The sequence below is a fragment of the Durio zibethinus genome, chromosome 16 (genome assembly GCF_047325235.1).
Source record: "Durio zibethinus cultivar Kanyao isolate XHJ-2024 chromosome 16, ASM4732523v1, whole genome shotgun sequence".
In the NCBI taxonomy this organism is placed as follows: Eukaryota; Viridiplantae; Streptophyta; class Magnoliopsida; order Malvales; family Malvaceae; genus Durio; species Durio zibethinus.
Genome location: NC_143177.1, coordinates 22355820 through 22375255, shown reverse-complemented (window position 1 = coordinate 22375255; position 19436 = coordinate 22355820). Strand labels below are relative to the sequence as shown.

General features: G+C 30.2%; 2 protein-coding genes across 4 annotated transcripts; one reads left to right on the top strand and one right to left on the bottom strand.

Moving 5' to 3' along the window:
• Positions 1-2425: 2425 nt before the first annotated feature.
• On the bottom strand, positions 2426-5623 carry LOC111298687 (mitotic checkpoint protein BUB3.2-like). Its single transcript, XM_022893413.2, has 9 exons — positions 5355-5623; positions 5145-5275; positions 4952-5034; positions 4207-4473; positions 3947-4022; positions 3734-3814; positions 3094-3172; positions 2917-3017; positions 2426-2813 (listed from the first exon to the last, which is right to left on the bottom strand). The coding sequence occupies exons 1-9, from the start codon at positions 5475-5477 to the stop codon at positions 2726-2728; spliced, it is 1029 nt and encodes a 342-aa protein (XP_022749148.2). The 5' UTR covers positions 5478-5623; the 3' UTR covers positions 2426-2725.
• A 3835-nt stretch (positions 5624-9458) lies between these two features.
• LOC111295759 (RING/U-box superfamily protein) lies at positions 9459-14485 on the top strand. 3 transcript variants are annotated; one of them, XM_022889481.2, is made up of 10 exons: positions 9459-9564; positions 9709-9783; positions 10216-10296; positions 10781-10901; positions 11020-11114; positions 11695-11766; positions 12587-12850; positions 13009-13117; positions 13364-13550; positions 14120-14485. In XM_022889481.2, exons 2-10 carry the CDS (start codon positions 9760-9762, stop codon positions 14205-14207), a joined length of 1041 nt encoding a protein of 346 aa, XP_022745216.2. In that variant the 5' UTR covers positions 9459-9564; positions 9709-9759; the 3' UTR covers positions 14208-14485. The 3 variants fall into 3 exon arrangements, with proteins under 3 accessions (XP_022745216.2, XP_089601580.1, XP_022745225.2); XM_089745454.1 differs by lacking the exon at positions 14120-14485 and adding an exon at positions 13739-14046 and having other exon boundaries at positions 9469-9564; XM_022889490.2 differs by lacking the exons at positions 9459-9564; positions 14120-14485 and adding an exon at positions 13739-14034 and having other exon boundaries at positions 9623-9783.
• The last annotated feature ends 4951 nt before the right edge of the window (positions 14486-19436 follow it).

Genomic DNA, 19436 nt, shown 5'->3' with positions numbered 1-19436 from the left:
ATAAATAAACAAATCTCCTCCCACACTCTTCCTCCCTCCACGGCTCCTACCGACACGTAATCTTCATTTGATCCACTTCAAAGCCGTCCATTCCTTTGGAGTCACTTCAAGTACGCCACGTGTATTCTTTTATAATGACTATGAAATATGTAGATGGGGCCAATAGTCGCATGATACGTGGTAACGTGTCAAATTTTTTAATTTTAATAATTAAATAATAAAAAAAATACCGTCTATATCTGTATTATAAAAAAATTTTAATATTATATTTAAATTTTAAAAATTATAATTAATATATAAATTATAAATATATTAATTAATTAAAATTTTCTCTATATATGATCGGTTGAAAACTAAATGGCGGTCCATTGTGCATATGAAGATTTGAATTTCCAATGGTTTTATGCAGATAAAAACAAATAATTAAGTAAAGTCATCATAGATAGGTTGTGTCATTGTGCCAATTTAAGAAATGATCCTTTTTTATCTTCAGAATTAGCCTGACTTTACCGAAAGATAGAACTTGACATCGAAATTAGGTATTGTTGAGATTAAAAATAGATCGGGGCATCATGATTATTCTATTTCTTTTATATGTAATATCGAATTATATAATAAAAAATAATTTTGTTTATCTCATAAATTTTATTTCATTCATTTTATACTACGAATGCAAGGATCTTCACTATAAAAGAAAATGGCTATGTCCATAAAAAAATCCTATTTAATGATTATAAATTTAATTATTAAATTAAAAAAAATTATAATCACTTCTTTTCATGTTTCATGCGTATCAAACAAAACCTAAGTTACGGCAGCAGTGGCGTAAAAAATGTACTAAAAGCCAACTACTCAGCAAGCTTTGATGGCCGCAGAAGGGTTCTCATTTGGGGAATGTTAATTTTGAGTAAAGGAAAACAAAAGCAAGTACAACCAGATGAGGTCATTCCTCACATAATCACTTTTCAATGGATAATACATGTGAAATTGAACAAGAATCATTGTGAAATTCTTTGGGTTTTGTTTGAATTTTCAGAGGCAACTTGATGGAACCTTTGGGTAGACTTGAAAATTTATTAATCAATGGAGACTTTTTTTTTTTAAATTTTAATCTAATTTTAAACTTTGTTTACTCTATGATATATTTTACTTAAAAAAAAATATTACACATCTAAATTTTTTTTAATTTATAATTTTTAAGTGCTAACTTCCATAATATGTTGACTAATTCATGTTAAATTATACGTATATGTCCATGAAATTTGGTTCAATAAGGAGACCAAGTCAGCTAAGTAGTTCCGTCTACTCCGACCAAGCAAAGGAAGTTGCATCTATACCCAGTGCCAAATAGCAACCCTTCATTCCCCATTAACTCCTACAAAGAATTCTTTTTTTTTTTTTTAATTCTCCTAATCGTGTTAGTTATGTTCCATAATTCACTAGGTCGAGTCAAAAATTAAATATTATTCACACAAATCACACTATTCTCATGCCATAATGTAACATAAAAAAAAATCCCAACCACTTAATCTGTCCTTAAGCTTTATATCTACATTTTAATATCAATTCAGCGTATGAATTCTCACGAAGGTTCGAAAGTGAAACTGAAATCGGCTGATGGTCTCAGCAGGATCGAATCTGAATTGGGCTGGCCAGTTATCCAGGCCTAATTTACTAATATAAAGAATATTTAGCCTCTATACAGTGGGATTGCTTGGGTAAGGCGGTGAGGCTTTACTAAAACCATTGTTATTGTGATTAAAATTTAAAAGTATTCACCATAGGGCTTACTTTTTCATTTTTAAACTTGAAATATTCCTCTTTAGAGAACAAAAAAAAAAAAAGGCTTAACTGAATTTGTAGCAATCTAAGATTGTGGATAGGGTTAATGTGTGATTTAACCTTAATTATATCACTTTTCATAATTGTGCTTACAAAAAAATTCACGATTAAATACTTTGTTTTCATCAAATATTTTACCTCCCACACTAATTCTATTGACAGTAAATTAATATATCAAAAAAAAAAAAAACCAATAATATCATAACACATAACACATTTTTATTGATCAGTATTTGTCACATTATTTTGATTAACGATGTTAGTTAATAGTGCAAAACACTTAGACAAACAAAATTTGAATATCTAATCATAATTTTTTTTTATAAGTAGCAAATTGTTGAAAGTAATAAAATTCAAAGGTCAAATTATGCATTATCCCTACTGGATATAATGAGTAACCCTTTCACAAATGATATGATGTCCTAAAAGTATCAAATAGTTTCTAAACAAAAAGAGTTGACAAAATCCGGAAGATCAAGCTCTAAAGTTGGTCCGGAAACAGAAAATTGTTAAGAGTGTTCATCCATGGTAGAGAAATATTTCTAATAACTCAATTCAAATAGCCAGTCATTGTCTCATAATCTGCAGTAGAACATCTAAGCGTTATTGATATTTGAAAACAATGCACAGGTACAACTCAACCTAGTAATATTTTTCAACAGAAAGTGGAAAAAAACAACAGTAATCCTGTTGGCAACTACAGTATAGTTTTAGTAGAACCAAATTCACACGGATGTGAAAAAAAGGTTAAAAAACTCTAGCTTATGATTCAAAAAATATTTTCCAGATTAAGTTCAGACCATTCACTGAAGACTCACAGAGTATTTTAACATATTACATGTCTAAAATTACCATAGAATATAGAATAAAGATCCTTCATCAGCTATGCTGGAGGGTTAGGATATACTTTTGGTTTTGGCTTGACTTCAATTTCATTTACACTACGTACAAAGATGGCATCCTGTTCATGTCTGCACAAAGAAAGGATCAGAAATTAGCGTGAATATGTTTGTGTATACTTGTGCTATTTTTGTGTGTCTCAGAGAGAGAGAGAGAGAGTCGGAGGAATCTTACGGCTTATCCCCCTCTTCGAAAGTGTAACTTGATGCCACAGCCAACAATCGTCCATCTCTGCTGAATGAAAGAGCAGCAATGCTTGTTGGGTACTTTGAATACTGCAAAAGACATCAGGTAACAATGATAAATTATCAAATTCTAAGTGCAAAATACAGCCACAATCCAATCATTTACCTGATATAGCCTCTTCTTATTGTTTCCATCCCACACATTGACAAAACCATCACAACCTCCAGTAGCAAATGTACCATAGCTGCAGGTTCGGAGGAAGCAGAAATCAGAAATCATGCAAGTACAAAGCTGTTATTAATTACTTTCAAAATTCATTGCTAAACTTCCATTAAAAATCTCATTTAGTTTTGAGCCAACTCAAAAGCATTACCAACAAACTGTAAACCTCATGCCTTAAAAGCAAAAAGTAGGATGTTACTAGCAATACTAACTTTGTAATTTATTTATTTTCTCAGCAACAGTTGGATCAAATAAGAGAAAAATGACCAGCGTCTTGCACACTTCGAATTTGCCATCTGAACATCAATGTTTACTAATTTTTAAACTATTCATTATTAATTGTGCATGCCTGCCAGTCATACACAGAGAGCAAAAATACTCCAAAGGCCCAGTGGTTACATAATTTATGATAATCAAGGGCAGTTCTTACATACTACATGATATGGTTAATATCCTATATTCCTGAACTGCTCTTTCAGCTGGCTAGCTTCTCAGCTTTTTGGCCTCTTTTAAGTCTTGTTGGTATGGTTGGCCTCATAAGTTTAGCATAAGTAAAATGTTGGAGACTTGTCAAGAAACTTACATAGGATGGAATGCAATGGCATTTACTGGATATACAATGTCCCGTCCAGCCTCAGATTTCCGATGGCACTTAAAGGCATACCTGCAAATTTTCAAAATAGCCATCAATAAAAGAAAATGATAGGTGAAAAACAAGTAGGAACAGCACCAGAACAGTTCTCATCTACATATATTCATGATACAGATCTAAAAAGATTGATGTATAATTGTATACTTTTTGGCTTGACTGGCCTCTGAGAGATCAAAGAACTCCATTGCAACTCGCCCTTCAATTGAACTAAGAGCATATCCTGCATAAACTTGTCTGATGAGAAGCAATTTCACCCAAAAAGAAAAAAAGGACAGAAGAAGGTGAATGGATCACACATCTAAAAATCATGTACTCATTTAGTTAAATGCTAGGATAATCTAAACCTTCCTTATTTTCTGTCCCTATAAAAACTTGCAGAACTTTTAGATGTTAAAAATGATTACCTGTTCCATTTGGATAACATCTCACACATCTGGTTTGATATTTCAATGAAGATTCCCTTCGTTGCTCAGGTTGAGACATATTTCGCAAGTCATAAACATTTACATGTCTTCCTGCAGTTGCCACAACTAAACGATTTCCAACAAGAGATAATGAGTAAACACGTTCAGGTTGTGGGTATGTGCCAACAAGAGTTCGCTCCTGCCCACTTGCACCTCTTGGATCCCAACATTTCAATGTCTTGTCCCAACTGCCTGTGATCACTTGTCCTATGACAACAGAAAGAAACTTCATTGATTCATACATTTCTTAAATAAAACTGAAAGCTTATGCTCAATACCCTTTATAGTACATTTCCCCTGAGATATAACCCGTAGCACCAGCAAGATACTATTATAGCCTTCAAACAGTAAGATATATACAATAGGATTCTGTGGAACTTGCGACTAAAATCATCCAATTATGATTCAGTTTGTGTCGATCCTTACAGATATAACCAGCAAATTAAGTTGAACTTCAAGGAAAGCACTCTCCATCCACCTCATTTTCTTCTCCAGTTAAACTAGAGGTAATTATATCTGTTCTCTTTTCTTAAAAAGTTTGAAATTGAGAATGATATTCTACATGCAGGAAAAAAAAAACATATTTTGAATTGCAAAATCAAAGCCAAATCATCTTCAAACCAAATTAAAAGAACACAGTAAATCAAATGAAAAGAGGAGATTTGCTATTTTAAGTTTAACCAACCTGCTGCATAAGAGTACTCTATACAACGCACAGGAGCATCATGTCTACCTAAAATATCCTCCTTTCCATGGCTGAATACTATCCTGCAAAACTAACAGCTTAATCTTAAGCCTGATTCTAAATTCATTTTCCTAAGCATTCTCGAGAACCAAACACAAAAATTAGGGCAAAAACCAAAGTCCAATCAACTAACCTCCTGACGGTGTTATCAGTACTAGCACTGAACCCAGATGAATCATCGTGGAAGCAGCAATCCAGTACCGGCCCACCGTGCATGAACTCTCCTCGCAATGAGTTGGCGCTTGCATCGTACAATCTTACAGTCTATGATTAAAAAGAAGCTGTTAATTTAGGAATCAAAGGGAGCTTAAAATTTTAGAAGGTATTGATGTTAAGGGAGCACCTTATCCCATGAGGAGACGAGTAGGTGATCGCTGTGGTTGGAGAATCGAAGGTTGGAGATCCCGTCCGCCGGAGGGTTGGAGAGCTCGCGCCCTGGTGCCGGAGGCGGGTGGACAGATGTCATCGCTTGAGTGACCGTTGGAGAGGTGAGGGCTGACAGTGAGAGTTTTTAGGGTTTTCAGAGAGGGGAAGAGTGTCACTGAGTGAGTGGCGAGAGAGAGGGAAGGAGATTTGAATTTAAAAATGTTATTCAGATCGCACAAAACAAACAAACAAAAAACTTTGGAGGGTGCTTCTGTTTGGCAATTTTTTTCTCTTCATATTTTTTAAAAATTTTATTTTTAAATAAAATTATTTAATTATTCTTTTTTAGATTTTTTTTTCTACTGTTAAGCTTCGTTTTATAAATTGTGCACCAAGTAAAGATTCCTAAAACTATCATAACCTAGATGCATGAGAACGAAATGAAAATGAAAATAAGAAAGAGCATTCGGGTTAAACCTAAACCTATCATCTAAAATGCAACTTAAGAATATAAAATTTGGAATGCATATAGTAAGGGAAGCTCTAAAAATTTTTAGATTTATATATATAAAAATTTTCAGATTCATATATTCAAAAATTTATAAAAATTTTTATCTCAAATCATTAAAATTAAGAAAAAAATAAAAATTTATATGCATAATTTTTGTCCATCACTTTGTAAGTGAAATTATAATTATTTAAAATAAATAGTGTTTTTTTTAATAATATTATAGAAATTCTTTAGAATATGAGTTTTTTTTCAACTGAATTTTATTTTTAAACTCTAAATATAATTTTTTTTAATTTTATTAAATATAAAATTTTGATAAATTATATAATTTATCATATATAAATATTTGATAAATTATAAATTTTACTGAATATGTATATCAAGAGATTTTTAAAATTTAAATAAAAAATAATGAAAAATTTTCACTCAAACATAATTAAAAGAAAAGGTGTGAAGAGTACAAATAGGTGTGCAAATAAAGGCACCTAACTTTGAATTCAAAAATAAATGTTTCTATCCAAAAAATTTCTCTTCACATTCAATTACTAATACCCAAATTTGAAATCATAAACCAACCATCGTATACCCTACTTTTTTCTAAATATACTATTTTTTTTTCAAATTTTTTTGTAAATGAAATTATTTAAATACACTTTTTATAAGTTTTTGATTGTCTACTATTTTCAAAAAATCATAACACTTTGCATTTTAGAAAAGTGAAAATTTATAAAAAAAATTATTTAAATTATTTATAAATTAATGTAATGAAAATTTTATTATTCAAAATCATAAATTTTAAAATTAATAAAAAATTACTTTTACTATTTTAATTTTAGAGAAAAATAAAATCATATAAAGTTCTAATTAAATATTATATCTCTTAACATTACGAATGATTATGAATGAATTATTATGTCTAATCAAAATGTAAGAGCTAAAACTCTTTAAAATTGTATAAATAATATTATTAAATACTACATAATTTTATCAAAATACTATAAGATCATCGTTGCCATATCTTTCAACCTCATATGAATATGAGAATTAATAAGAAGGGTGTTGAAAAAATTAAAACTAACTCGAAATTAAAAATCTTCTTAACTAACATTGCAGGCTTATAAATAAATAAGTAATATTATTGAATATTACATAATTTTGTCAAAATCTATGCTAATTAGATAAACCCATTATGATAAGTAGATGAAAAGATTTCTCTAAGGAGTTATGTTTAATTAAAATTATTATAAAATTTTAATAATCGATAAAAAATATTTATTAAAAAATAATAAGTTTTAAATTTATAAAAAAATTATATTTGCTATTTTATCTTTAATTTAATCAAGGTATTATAAGATACTATTATTTCTCTAAGATAAAAATAGTAAAACTAATTTTTTAAAATTTAAAATTTATATTTTTAATAATAAAATTTTTATTACCCTATTTACAAATAATTTTAATAAAATTTTATTTTTCCTTAATTTTTCACAAAACTTCAATTTTAGCATTTTCAAAAATGCTTTGTCGATAAGTGATAACATTTTTCGAAAATACATTTTTAAGATGTATTATGACTTTTTGACAATGAATTTTTGAAAATTATAAAATTTATGAAATAGATATTTTAGTAATTTCACTTTAAAAAAATAGAGAGTATAAAAAAAAATGTGGGCGCATTTAAAATTCCTTTCACTCGTTACACCCAATTGTAACATTTTTCATTTTTTCTCGATACCCTTTACACCCATTTTACGAAACCCTGTTTTCTTCAATCCCTAAAATCAAATCATCAATAAAAATCAATCACAACTTTCAAGCTAATCCAACTAGTAAATTCCTCTATTGAGGTAAATTTTCTTTGACTTTTCTTAAATTTTTTTCAAATTGTATATGGATTTATTGTATTATTCGTGAAATTCAATAATTATGAAAAAAATTTGTAAATTATTTGGGTTTAATGAATTTGATTTTTCGTAAATTTAAAAGGTTTTATGAATTTTTTATTTTTGTATGCCTTCAAAAGCATATAGAAATGCAAATTCATAAGCTTACGAAGGTATAAGGAAATGCAAATCTATGTGCTAAACTCATAATTCAAAAATATGTTTTTGTAATATTCAAATTTATTACATTGAAATCATGAACGCACCAACTCACCTCATAGTTTAGTTTATTAGAAGTTTTCATCCCCATCAATAATTTTTTTTCCACATGAGTATCGTTTTCACAATGCATAAAATAACAATAGTGATTTTAATTTTGATTCAAGATTTTTGAGATGATAAGTTTTTTTTTCCTTGTTTCAAAGAGGAGTAGAGCCTTACAACAAGGGGAGGTTGGGGTCAAACTCCGATCTTATGTCTTCTTAAGGCTTGTTTGGCTACTAAATCAAATAATTAAAGATGATTTTTGAGATGATAAGTAATTCAATGGAAATTTTTTTTTTGTAATAAAAATTTGAGGTATAGAAAGAAAATTTGTTGGGAACAAATAGAGGAAAAAGGATCTTCTATGTTATTTAAAAATCAATGAAATTTTGAATTACTTTACCTAAAGATAAATAATACACTTTCAATTAAATCAATGGTTGAAATTTAATAATTTTAAATTAAATATAAAAATTAATTAAGAAAATAAAAAATAATTTAAACAAATATTAACTACAAATTTAATTAAAAATACATTTATCACTTTTAGATAAAAATAATAAAAATCCTTATTGATTTTTAAGTAGAACAGAATAATCTTTCCACGAAGTTCCCTAAAAAAAAAGAGAAATTTATTTACACCCTCATTTTTACATTATACTCCCTATTACTAAATATACCCAAAATTCAAATTTAAATCTTTTATTTATATTAAATACGTCTCATCCCTCAATAATTGATTTTTCCTTTATACCTTTAACATTTTTTCTTCCTTTTTTCTCATTCTCTTTTCAATCTCAAACCCAAATTAATTAAAAAATTATATATTTTTTAGTCTTCCATTGATTAAAAGTAAAATTTTAAAATTTATTTCATTTGATTTAGTTTAAATGGATGAGAAAATAAGTTATAATTTATGAAATGGATTTTGCAAAATTTGAGCTTTTTTGAAAATGAATTTTTGTGGCTCCTGGAAATCTATTTATGAGAAATCTCATTTTTGAAAATAAAACATAAATTTTTTAATTTATTAAAAGATAAATTTGGGTGAAAGAGGATACAAACATAAAAAAAAAATCATATTTGATTGGGTATAAGAGAAAAGAATGATAAAAGAGGAAGAAAAAAAAGAAAAGGGTAAAATTGACATTTATAATATGTATATTTTTAGAAGAAAATTGATGGAGTGTATAGAGAAATTTAGGTGGTGTATTTAGAGGCCCTTAAAAAAATGAGTTAGTATTTCCCTTTACCCAAAACGCTCATTTGTTAGTCATGTAATTACACCAATGCCATTTTATGGACCGATTGTTTCCTAGCTTGTTAGTCTACTTGGGTTTCGCCCAAATAACAAAGACCAGCCCAGCCTGTCCCCAAACCAACTTTCAACGGTCCAATCAAATAATTCTCAAATCCTAATTGGCAAAAGCCGCAAATCGAAGAAAGGTTTTCTTTTCAGTGTAGTTCGCGTGAACCAACACAAAGACTCATCAACTAACTCAAAGCGTCCATTTTTTTTTTTTTTTCTGGTAAAATTAAATTTGTCATATTCCTCTCAACTCAGATCTTCCCTTTTTTTTTTTTAATTTTTTTCTTTTTGATCTTCTGCTTACCATAAACCCTAGGTGATTTTCACCTTAATCCATTTCTAAAATCCGTAGCTTTGTAAACAGCGGAATCGAACTCCGGGTGACCGATCCCGTCCTTGCTTACTTCTCTATGCAATGGTGGTCTGCAAATGCCGCAAGGTATTTTCTTTTTTAATCAAATTGATCTCAAATTTTCGCGCTGTAGGTTTACATTTCTTCGTGGTGATATTTTATTCATTTATTTTTGAGAAATTTGTGTTGGAATTTATAATTCATCGCTGGAGGTTTTAGATCTATCAAAATTTTTGTTTATCGTGTTAAAAGATTTTACGACTTTTCTGATCTTCGTTGCTTAATTTTAGAGTTTATTAATTGGAATACACGAATCTGATTACTTTAATAAATGAATCGAACAGAGGGGGACATTGACCTTGATGGTTGGAGGGTTCAAGTGGAATGTCGCTTGTTATGTTATAAATTTAGTAGTGTCTATTGCATGGGATAAATTTCAGAGCTGATGTTGTTGGTTGGGATAGGAGATTTGCAAATATCTCATTGTGTAAACATCCATTCCTCCTTTTGGTGTTTCAGGCGACAAAGTTATATTGTTTTGTGCACAAGGTTCCTGTTTGTGGAGAATGCATATGCTTTCCTGAGCACCAAATATGCGTGGTAAGTTTCTACATTCTTATCATTTTGCACTCAAAACTGTATTTCCAAGCACTTTCACTTGATTTAAAAAAAGGAGTGGTTACACTACAGTGACTAGGAGCAAAGACAATAATAATCCTATCCATACCTGGAAAATGACGAGATGGGGGTGTTTAATAGGGAAGGTTTTTGCATAGTTAGAACTCTTCTTGTAAAAGCTCTTTTTGGGTCATGAATTATTTTTGGTTGATGTACAACCTTTTTTGCAACTATATGTCTCATGATATGTTGGATTTGTTAATAACTTTTACTTCCTTTATGATGTATCTCTATGTGCATTTTTCTAAATTATATGCAATATCATGAAAAAAGCTTTTGTATGATTTGAATATGCCCATTTCTACTGTGTGTATTTAACAGTGTTATAAAACAATTCTGAGTGGAGATGTTGTATAGAATGCTGTTTTGGCGCTTATAATGTATTTTTATTTCCACTTGGCTCTAGATTCGTACTTACTCAGAATGGGTAATAGATGGAGAGTATGACTGGCCTCCCAAGTGTTGCAAATGCGAAGCTGTGCTTGAGGAGGGGGCTGGCTCTGAAACCACTCGGTTGGGTTGCTTACGTATGTGTTTATACTGATGTAGATACTGCCTCTAGTTTTTTTTGTTTTTTTCTTTTCCTTGCAAACAGCATGTTGGACTTGTGCTTTATAATCTCACCGATTTTTTTTGCTACTTTAGATGTCATACACACAAATTGCTTGGTTTCACATATCAAAAACTTTCCTCCGCACACTGCCCCCGCTGGCTTTGCATGTCCTTCATGTTCTACATCTGTAAGTTTTCTAAAAACTGTTTATTATATTATCACCATGAATCATCTGTTTAATAGCAACATGCTTTTGTTTACTATTGTTTCAAGTGATAAATATGTGTTCATGAAATTGATGGTTACAATGATATTGAACCTTTAAAGTAGTTGGAAGCATCTAGATGCTAAATGTGTCTAGGCTTGAAAGTATTGATGGATAAGAGATGGTTTACCATTATAAAACTAATATGGTGCTGCTTCTTCTTTTGGAGCAAGTCATATGAATAGTTAGTGGAGGAAAACTCCTTTGCCGAGTAGCATTTTTCTGCTGCTAACTTTATTTAATTGGAACTTTACCACGGGCTTAGCCAAAGCAGAGGATAGAGATTGATAATGGAACAACATGTAAATTACACTGTCTCATGTGCGAGAATTCCTATGTTCTGTTACTTAAGGACTCAAGACGGTAAAATTTTCTTGTGGCATTCTTCAATTTGTATATTTATATGCTTGGATTATAGCATTTATGTGTGATGGTCTTGGTTATAATTTCTGTCGGTATTTCTTCTTTGGCTTGTTTCATTTTGCAATGGTTTCTTGCCCAGATATGGCCTCCCAAGAGTGTTAAAGATTCAGCATCCCGTCTTCATTCACTGCTGAAGGAGGCTATTATGCAGGTGAGTTCATGCTTGATTTCAGCTGTTACAAATAACTGCTCATTCTAAATATAAAGTGAACTTTGGATATCCTTTTTTTTTTTCAATACTTTTTTTATAACAATATATTCATCTGCTTTTCCTTAATTACATCATTTGGTTCTTTATCATATCTTCCATGGGTGCTTCATAAGTCCTGCATTGCCACTTGCCAGTTGTAAATTGTAATTCAGTTGTTATGCTTATCAGCATGTAGCCATGTACTGATTAAACTTGATTTTGGCCTGTCAGTGGTTGATTGTGGATTTAACGGTTCCCTTGATAGAGGTTTCCAAAATGCATGCCATATAATCTGCTAAGAAAATTTCTTCTGTCAAATGCATTGATCAGCAGAAACAACTTCTTCCAATGAAAGTTATTGTAAAATGCAGGCCATATGAGTCCACTATGGCCAAATCTTTTCTTTCCTTGTCCGCTAAAAGCATTGAACTGCAAGAAAGTTTCTGAAGTCTCATTTCACATGTTATTTCAAGCTTATAAAACTCAAATTTTAGCCACTAGAATTTTGCAGATCCCAGTATGTGGGGTGGCCGCTCAATCTTCTTATGCTTCGAAATGCTGAAGGTCTTTGATTGCCTCTGAAATTAACATCTAAATATGTGTTGATCATCTATAAGAAGCGCATGCAGGAAAAAAGTGATTTGGATTGATTGGAGTTTAGCATTCTCTGTTAGATTGATTGTAGTTTACACTTTTGGCTGAAATGAATACAATTAGAGTTCTTATCAATTTTCTTATCTGCTTAAATAAATTTTAAATGACTTAACTTGCTAATGTGCAGACTGGCATGGAGAAGAATTTGTTTGGAAATCATCCTGTTTCTGTGCCTACAATAGAACCGCGTGGTCCTCCACCTGCATTTGCTTCAGATCCACTGATAAATGTATCCTCAACTGGAGGAAGAGAGTATGATGGGAATTCATCACCCTCTGTGGCAAAAGATGGACACTCAGCTGTTGGAGGATCTTCTAAACTTACCGTAACTGAAATAATGGAGATAGATGGTCCTAGTTCAGCATACACGAAAACTTCAAGTCCTGTTGCTGTAAGTCTTTTTTTTTTTTTTGTTAATTAGTGGATGTGAACTGAGTTGAGTTGTTCAAGTCATGTTATGCTTTGCTTGCTTGTATGTGTCAATACCAGTATGTTAGTTGCTTGTTTTCTTATCTTGGGTGTTTTGTTCTATGTTGCTATGTAACCCAGCCTGTGGCTACAACACGAAAAAGTACAGTTCATGTTGATCGACAAAACTCTGAAATCTCATATTATGCAGATGATGAAGATGGAAATCGTAAAAAGTATTCTCGGAGGGGTAAGTTAAAAATGCCTTGGTTCATGAAGCCGTTATGCTCTCTGATTGATTAGAACTTTCCAATTTGTTCTTGCTGTGACCTACTATTTTTGTTTCTGAGCTTTTCTTAATGCATTCATCTAAGGTGCTGTTTGTAATGGAGAACTTAGATAAGATAATATTTGTTATGCCCATATCATGATTTATTGCATTCTCTGATGTCATATTCATGATTCCTTTTATTGTACTTATAATTTATTGTTGTAGGTCCACTTCGTCATAAGTTTCTTAGAGCATTGATTCCCTTCTGGTCAAGTGCATTACCAACTCTACCGGTGACTGCACCTCCACGTAAAGATGCATCAATTGCAGATGATGTCCCAGAGGGTAGGTTGAAGCATCAAAGATCAACACGGATGGATCCAAGAAAAATCCTTCTTCTCATAGCAATCATGTAAGTCTACACTTTTTTTTTTTTTTTATATATTATTATGCATAAGCACCAATGCCATGCTAACCCACCAACCTACATTTGCTCGCATGGAAGTACCTTTCTCTCTTGTGCATGCATTTGCCCATTTCTTATTAGCATGCATCTCTCTTTGTGCTTATGTATCCATCTGTGCTTGTGGTCTGTGGAAGCTGCAACTCATATCTGGATAAGATACCATTTAAGAGGGACAGATTGAAATAATGGGGGAAAAGATCGTAGAAAATTTTCTAAGCAGATTCAGTTCTCTTGTTACTGAATTGGGTTCTTGGTCCAACTGGCTTGCCCTTATTTGTCATGACTTTGGGTTTTATGGGTTCCTTTATGCTGACTACTAGCTGTATTATTGTGCCACTCTTCTCTTGAGAATTAAATGATGGACCATAGACAGCGGACGTCTTTGTATAAACTGCAGATTTAAAATGGAAGAAATTAAAGCTCAAACTTACTATATTGGTTATATGGTTATATTTGAAAATAATGAACAAATAGAATGAAATGTTACATCACCGTGTATCAATTATGTTTTGTAGGGCCTGCATGGCTACTATGGGTATTCTGTATTACAGAATTGCACAAAGGGCCCTTGGCAATGGACTAGCCGATGACGAGCAGCAGTAACTATTTAAAATTGTGATGAAATTGGTGGACATTATGTTTCTTGCTTCTACAAATCATGTTGGTTATTGCTATTGCTGCTATACCTGCCTTTTTCTCTGCTCAGCCCCATCTTATCTTTGCCCTGCAAAGAGCATTGGTGGAAAACACAAGTAGATTGCGGAGAATTCATCACCCATTCTCCCCACCTTTTAAAATTTTTTTATTTGGTGTGGATACAAAAAAAAAAAAAAAATCTATTTAGTGAAGTTAAAACTGAAAGTTACATAGCTTTTCTTGGCCTTTTTCTGACCTGTTTTTTTTTTTTAACGTTTGCCCCTGTTTTGGAGTTGAAATGAATAACATTTTAAAGGCGAAAATGTTTTGTTTGAACGGAGTTAATTTGTAGTTATCGGTTAAGTTAAAATTCCTTAATCCAGTGGATTAGATCTCTGAATTATTATTAAGCTAAAATTATGGTCGTTGGGTATTGTTTCAAACAATTAGGTAAGTTGGTGTCCTTTGTGCTTAGTCCTTTAATAATGAACAATGAACTCCGTTTCTTAAATAATTACGATTTGTCCCCTTAAATATGTGACAAATTATAATTAGTCTTCCATTATTCCAATTAGATTTTTATAAAAACGTCAGTTATAAAACAATTTAAAAATTGCTTCAATTGGAATTTTTTTAATTGACTTTAAAAATTTATGCTTATAATTATAGAAAAAAGATTATAATTTTATTTACATGTAAAAAAATCAAGAATTTAATTTCATTTTTTTAAAAAAATTTGAGGCAATTGGGGTGTTAAGCCTAATTCTTTATTATTTCACTCTTGCAGGAGAAAAGTGCATTCCACTAAACTAATTAACACTATAAATATATAAATAAATAAATAATATATATATATATATATATATATTATAAGGTGGTAATTAAAGTGGGAAACATGTTTCCGGAATGGTACCCCTCTGGTAAGCATTAAGTCCAAAGCAAGAAAATTAAATATAATTGGAGATAAAGAACCTTATATAACAAACAAGGCCAACTTTGATATAACTATTTGGCTCTTAAATATGACATTAGGCCTTATTGTAGTTTACCTTGAACAGCGAAAAATATAATTAATTTCTTTCATGCAAGTATTTTTATATATTTAATTTTTTTTTTCTATAATCAAGTATGACATCTATATAGTCAATTGAATAATCATCTATTACATTATAATTAAGTTACAGTTATCAAATAATTAATTAACAAACTAAAATATAATTAAACAACTACACGGGTGAGGATATTCTCTTGTTAGTTATTATTGGAATTTATATACTAAATGAAATTTAATGATACGCTCTGTTGTTTTTTTTTTTTTCAAATTAAAATATACTATTTTATAAATTTAGGACTTAATTTAGTTACATTATAGTTTGTCCGTTGCCGATGATATTTTGGCTTAATGGCAAAAAAGAGATCTTAAAATTTTGAGATTCTAGGTTCTGTGTCTCAGCTGTGTGTAAATTTGATTATTTAATTATATTATAGTTTAGTAATTGATTATTCAGTAATTATAATTTGATTAAGAGGTAATAGTTAATTATTCTGTTGATTTTATAATGTAATACTTGATTCAATTCCAAGTATTATGTTAATCTCTAATCTAAATTCTATTCAACATAAAGAAATGATGATTAAGGGGATAAGATTTTTATTATATAAGTGCAATTATGCACAATTTATGCAAATTATAAAGTGTCCCCTGGGCTTTTTTTAATGCTTTTTTTTAATGGTTTTTAGACCAAAATGCTAAAAAAAAGTAATGTACCAAAAATAATTTCATGGATTGCATAAGCTAGTACGTGTAATACCTTAATCTCATATCAAAATATTATAAAAATTTATTATGATATATACGTAAAAATTTAAATTCATATTTATGAAATATTTTTTATAAGATAAAATTATGAGATTTTTAATTTAAATGTATAATACCATGTAAGTATAATGTGAATCTTCACGCCATTAAAAGAAAAAAGAATAAAAATGAGATTATTATCATGCAAGAACAACAAAATCAGATTCGATGAGTTTCCAGAATAGTTGCAGTGCTGCTGAGATTTTATTCCTATGTTTGTTCTTAGTATGAATTTACCAACAGATCGTCCAATGGCTGGCGTTATTTTCAGCTTTAGAATATTTGATTATGAACACTATAATTTCTCTATTTAATTTGCCAATAGCTATTATCATGTGATTATATATATATATATATATATTTTGGACCGAGTGTTAAAGAGTTTTTAAATTTTATTTCATATATATTTTTAAATTTATTTATATCAAATTTAATAAATTTATAAAAAATTATCTTCACATATTTCTCGACGAAACTCCTTAATCACATTGGTTTTATTGGTTTTTGCCCGTTAGTGAGATCTTGTTGTTCCTTTTGCAATCAGTCGCGTAAAACACGCACATTCGGACCAGCTCATCTCATTGCCTGATTTTTGTTTTACACTATGATCAAATCTCAAAATGAAAAACCACAAAAATTTTTTTAAATGATTAAGGAAAATTGTTTTCTTACAATAATTCAAAAAATTTTTACAGAATAAATGATGATCAAGTAATAATTCAATACTGTTTTTTAAGAAAAATAAAAAAGATGAAAATTCTTAAAGCAAATGGGGGTAAAAATGACAATTTAATTGTTAATCGAGTTTGAAGCAAAGAGATAAATAAATATTTTATACAATTAACAGTATACGTAAGACCTTAAATGATGAAAACATAATTATTTAAAACTAAATATATAAATAAAAATAAAATTTTATGTTGATCATATTCAAGTTAAGACTCCCCACGTCTCTCCATTGCCAGGTGTGATTCTCCTTTCCTTTTCCCTCTTCACAAAATCTGCTTGTTCGTTCTTTGCCTATATGATTGACCAATTCATCTCTAATTTTAGATCGTTTTCTCGACTCCTAAACCATTTTGTTGAAAGTCCTGGCCGTTCCAGGCAGCTGAAAATATTGCATTATTTTAGTGTTTCTGAGTTGTGCTTGGGCCAAATGCTTTTGATGACATTCTTCACGGCTGTTGGGTGTATATTTCACTTTATCCTGTTTCTCTTACGGATCAAAAACAATTCGAGAGCTTCTCTTGGTAGTAACTAGCAAGCACTTGGAAACCAAAACCCATTTCTCCCAAAAGATTTCGAGGAAAAAGAATGGATCCTGTTAGCCGTGAAGTAATAAATATAATAACGTAAAAATAATATATCATAATAAATTTATAGTAATAGATAATAATCAATAATCAATAATGTAAAAAAAATAAAATATATCAAAATTTACGTGAAAAATCTTTCAGAAAAAAATCACGGACTAATAGAAAAATTTTCATTATCAAATAATAGAAATACAAAATTCTTCTCTAGTTAAAATTAGAGCTAATTAATAACTAGAGAGACAATTGGAAAAATTTCATAAAATAAGTGACTCAATAAATATATTTTGGATTTGTTCTTAGAGAGCTTCAAACTCAATCTTCACTGTTTAGAATGTAAAACTCTGAATCATAAATCTGCTAATAAAGTTTCAGCTCAATCGGATCATGGATCAATTTTCGTTCAATCAACTCTCATTTTCTCTCTATTTTTCTTGATTTTTCTTCTTTTCTTGGTTTTGCTACACTACCTTAAAATAGCCTCACCTCTTTTTATTAAGTAGCTAAGGCTCTGTGTAAAAAAAAAAAGACCAAGGCCCATGACCTTTGATTGATCCAAAATCAATTACATGGGACTGGATCTCATCTTTCTAATAATCTCTCCCTCTAACCCCATTAGGAGAAGATTCATCACCATGGTAGTTTCATTTGGAACTTACCTTGACTAAGGAACTCATTTCGACTAAGTTACTGTAGAGCTTAAGCTTATCCTTGAAAAGTATTTTAGTCAACATATTTGTTATATTCTCATCAGTATGGACTTTCTTCAATAGTATTTGATGTTCCTCAGTTACTGAATGTAACTAGTGATATCTAACATCAATATGCTTTGTTCTAATATGATACATGATATTTTTACTCAAATCTAAAGCACTCTAATTATTACAAAATACCATATACTTTTTCTAATTCAACCCCAATTGAAGAAGAAAATGTTTCATTTAAAGTATTTTTTTATTTGCTTCAATTGTTGCAATATACTTAGCCTCTGTAGTTGATAAAGCAGCACACTTCTGTAACTTAAACTGTCAAGACATAACTTTTACTACAAAAGTGAACAAATACCCTGAAGTAGATTTTTTACTAGCCATATCAGCATCGGTAAACCCTTTTAAAAGTGGTTGTGAAACTTCATAACTTGAGTATATTTTTTAGGTGCCTATCAAATACCTAAAATTTTTTTTTTTTAACTTTTCAATGAACCTTTCTCGGATTAGAAAGAAATTTGTTCACTACACTAACTGTATGAACAATGTCAGGCAATGTATAAAGCATAAGATACATCAAAGAATCAGCTGCAAAAGAATAATGAATACTAAATATAGTTAGTTGCTCTTCTTTAGATATCGAACAAGATTTATTAATCAGATGAAAATGATTGGTAAGTGGACTGCTAATTGATTTAGCATGTTACATGTTGAATCTACTAAACACCATTTCAACATACTTTTCCTATGACAACCATAATTTTTTAGTTCTCTTATCTCGGATAATGTCTATACCAAAAATCTGCTTTGCTAGACCTAAATTCTTCATGTCAAAAGACTTAAATAATTGTTCTTTTAATCTACGAACTACACTAGCATCTTATCCCATAATCAACATATCATCAACATATAATAAGAGAATAATAAAGTTACCATAAAAAAATTTTTGATATACACACAAAGATGCGCTATTGTTCTTTTATAGCTATGGCTCACTATAAAAGAATCAAACTTTTTATACCACTATCGTGGAGCTTGTTTCAAGTCATACAAGCTTTTTTTCAGTTTACAAACTAAGTGCTCTTTCTTTTTCATTTCAAAACCCTCAGGTTGATTCATATAAATGTTCTCCTGGAAGCCACTATGTAAGAATGTAATTTTAACATCAAGTTGCTCAAGCTCAAGATTCAAACTAGCTACTAATCTCAGTACCACTCAAATGAAACTCATATTAACAATTGGAGTGAAGATCTCATCAAAATCAATGCTTAGTTTCTGAGAAAAATCTTTTACCATGAATCAAGCTTTGTACATCACT

Coding starts and splice junctions, on each gene's coding strand:
- LOC111298687 (XM_022893413.2), bottom strand. CDS start 5,477: ATGACATCTGTCCACCCGCCTCCGGCACCAGGGCGCGAGCTCTCCAAC. Junction 4,023..4,206: donor ATGTTATCCAAATGGAACAG/GTAATCATTTTT, acceptor AAGTTTATGCAG/GATATGCTCTTAGTTCAATT. Junction 3,173..3,733: donor GCCATTGCATTCCATCCTAT/GTAAGTTTCTTG, acceptor CCGAACCTGCAG/CTATGGTACATTTGCTACTG.
- LOC111295759 (XM_022889481.2), top strand. CDS start 9,760: ATGGTGGTCTGCAAATGCCGCAAG. Junction 11,115..11,694: donor GTCCTTCATGTTCTACATCT/GTAAGTTTTCTA, acceptor TTTCTTGCCCAG/ATATGGCCTCCCAAGAGTGT. Junction 13,118..13,363: donor TAAAAAGTATTCTCGGAGGG/GTAAGTTAAAAA, acceptor TTATTGTTGTAG/GTCCACTTCGTCATAAGTTT.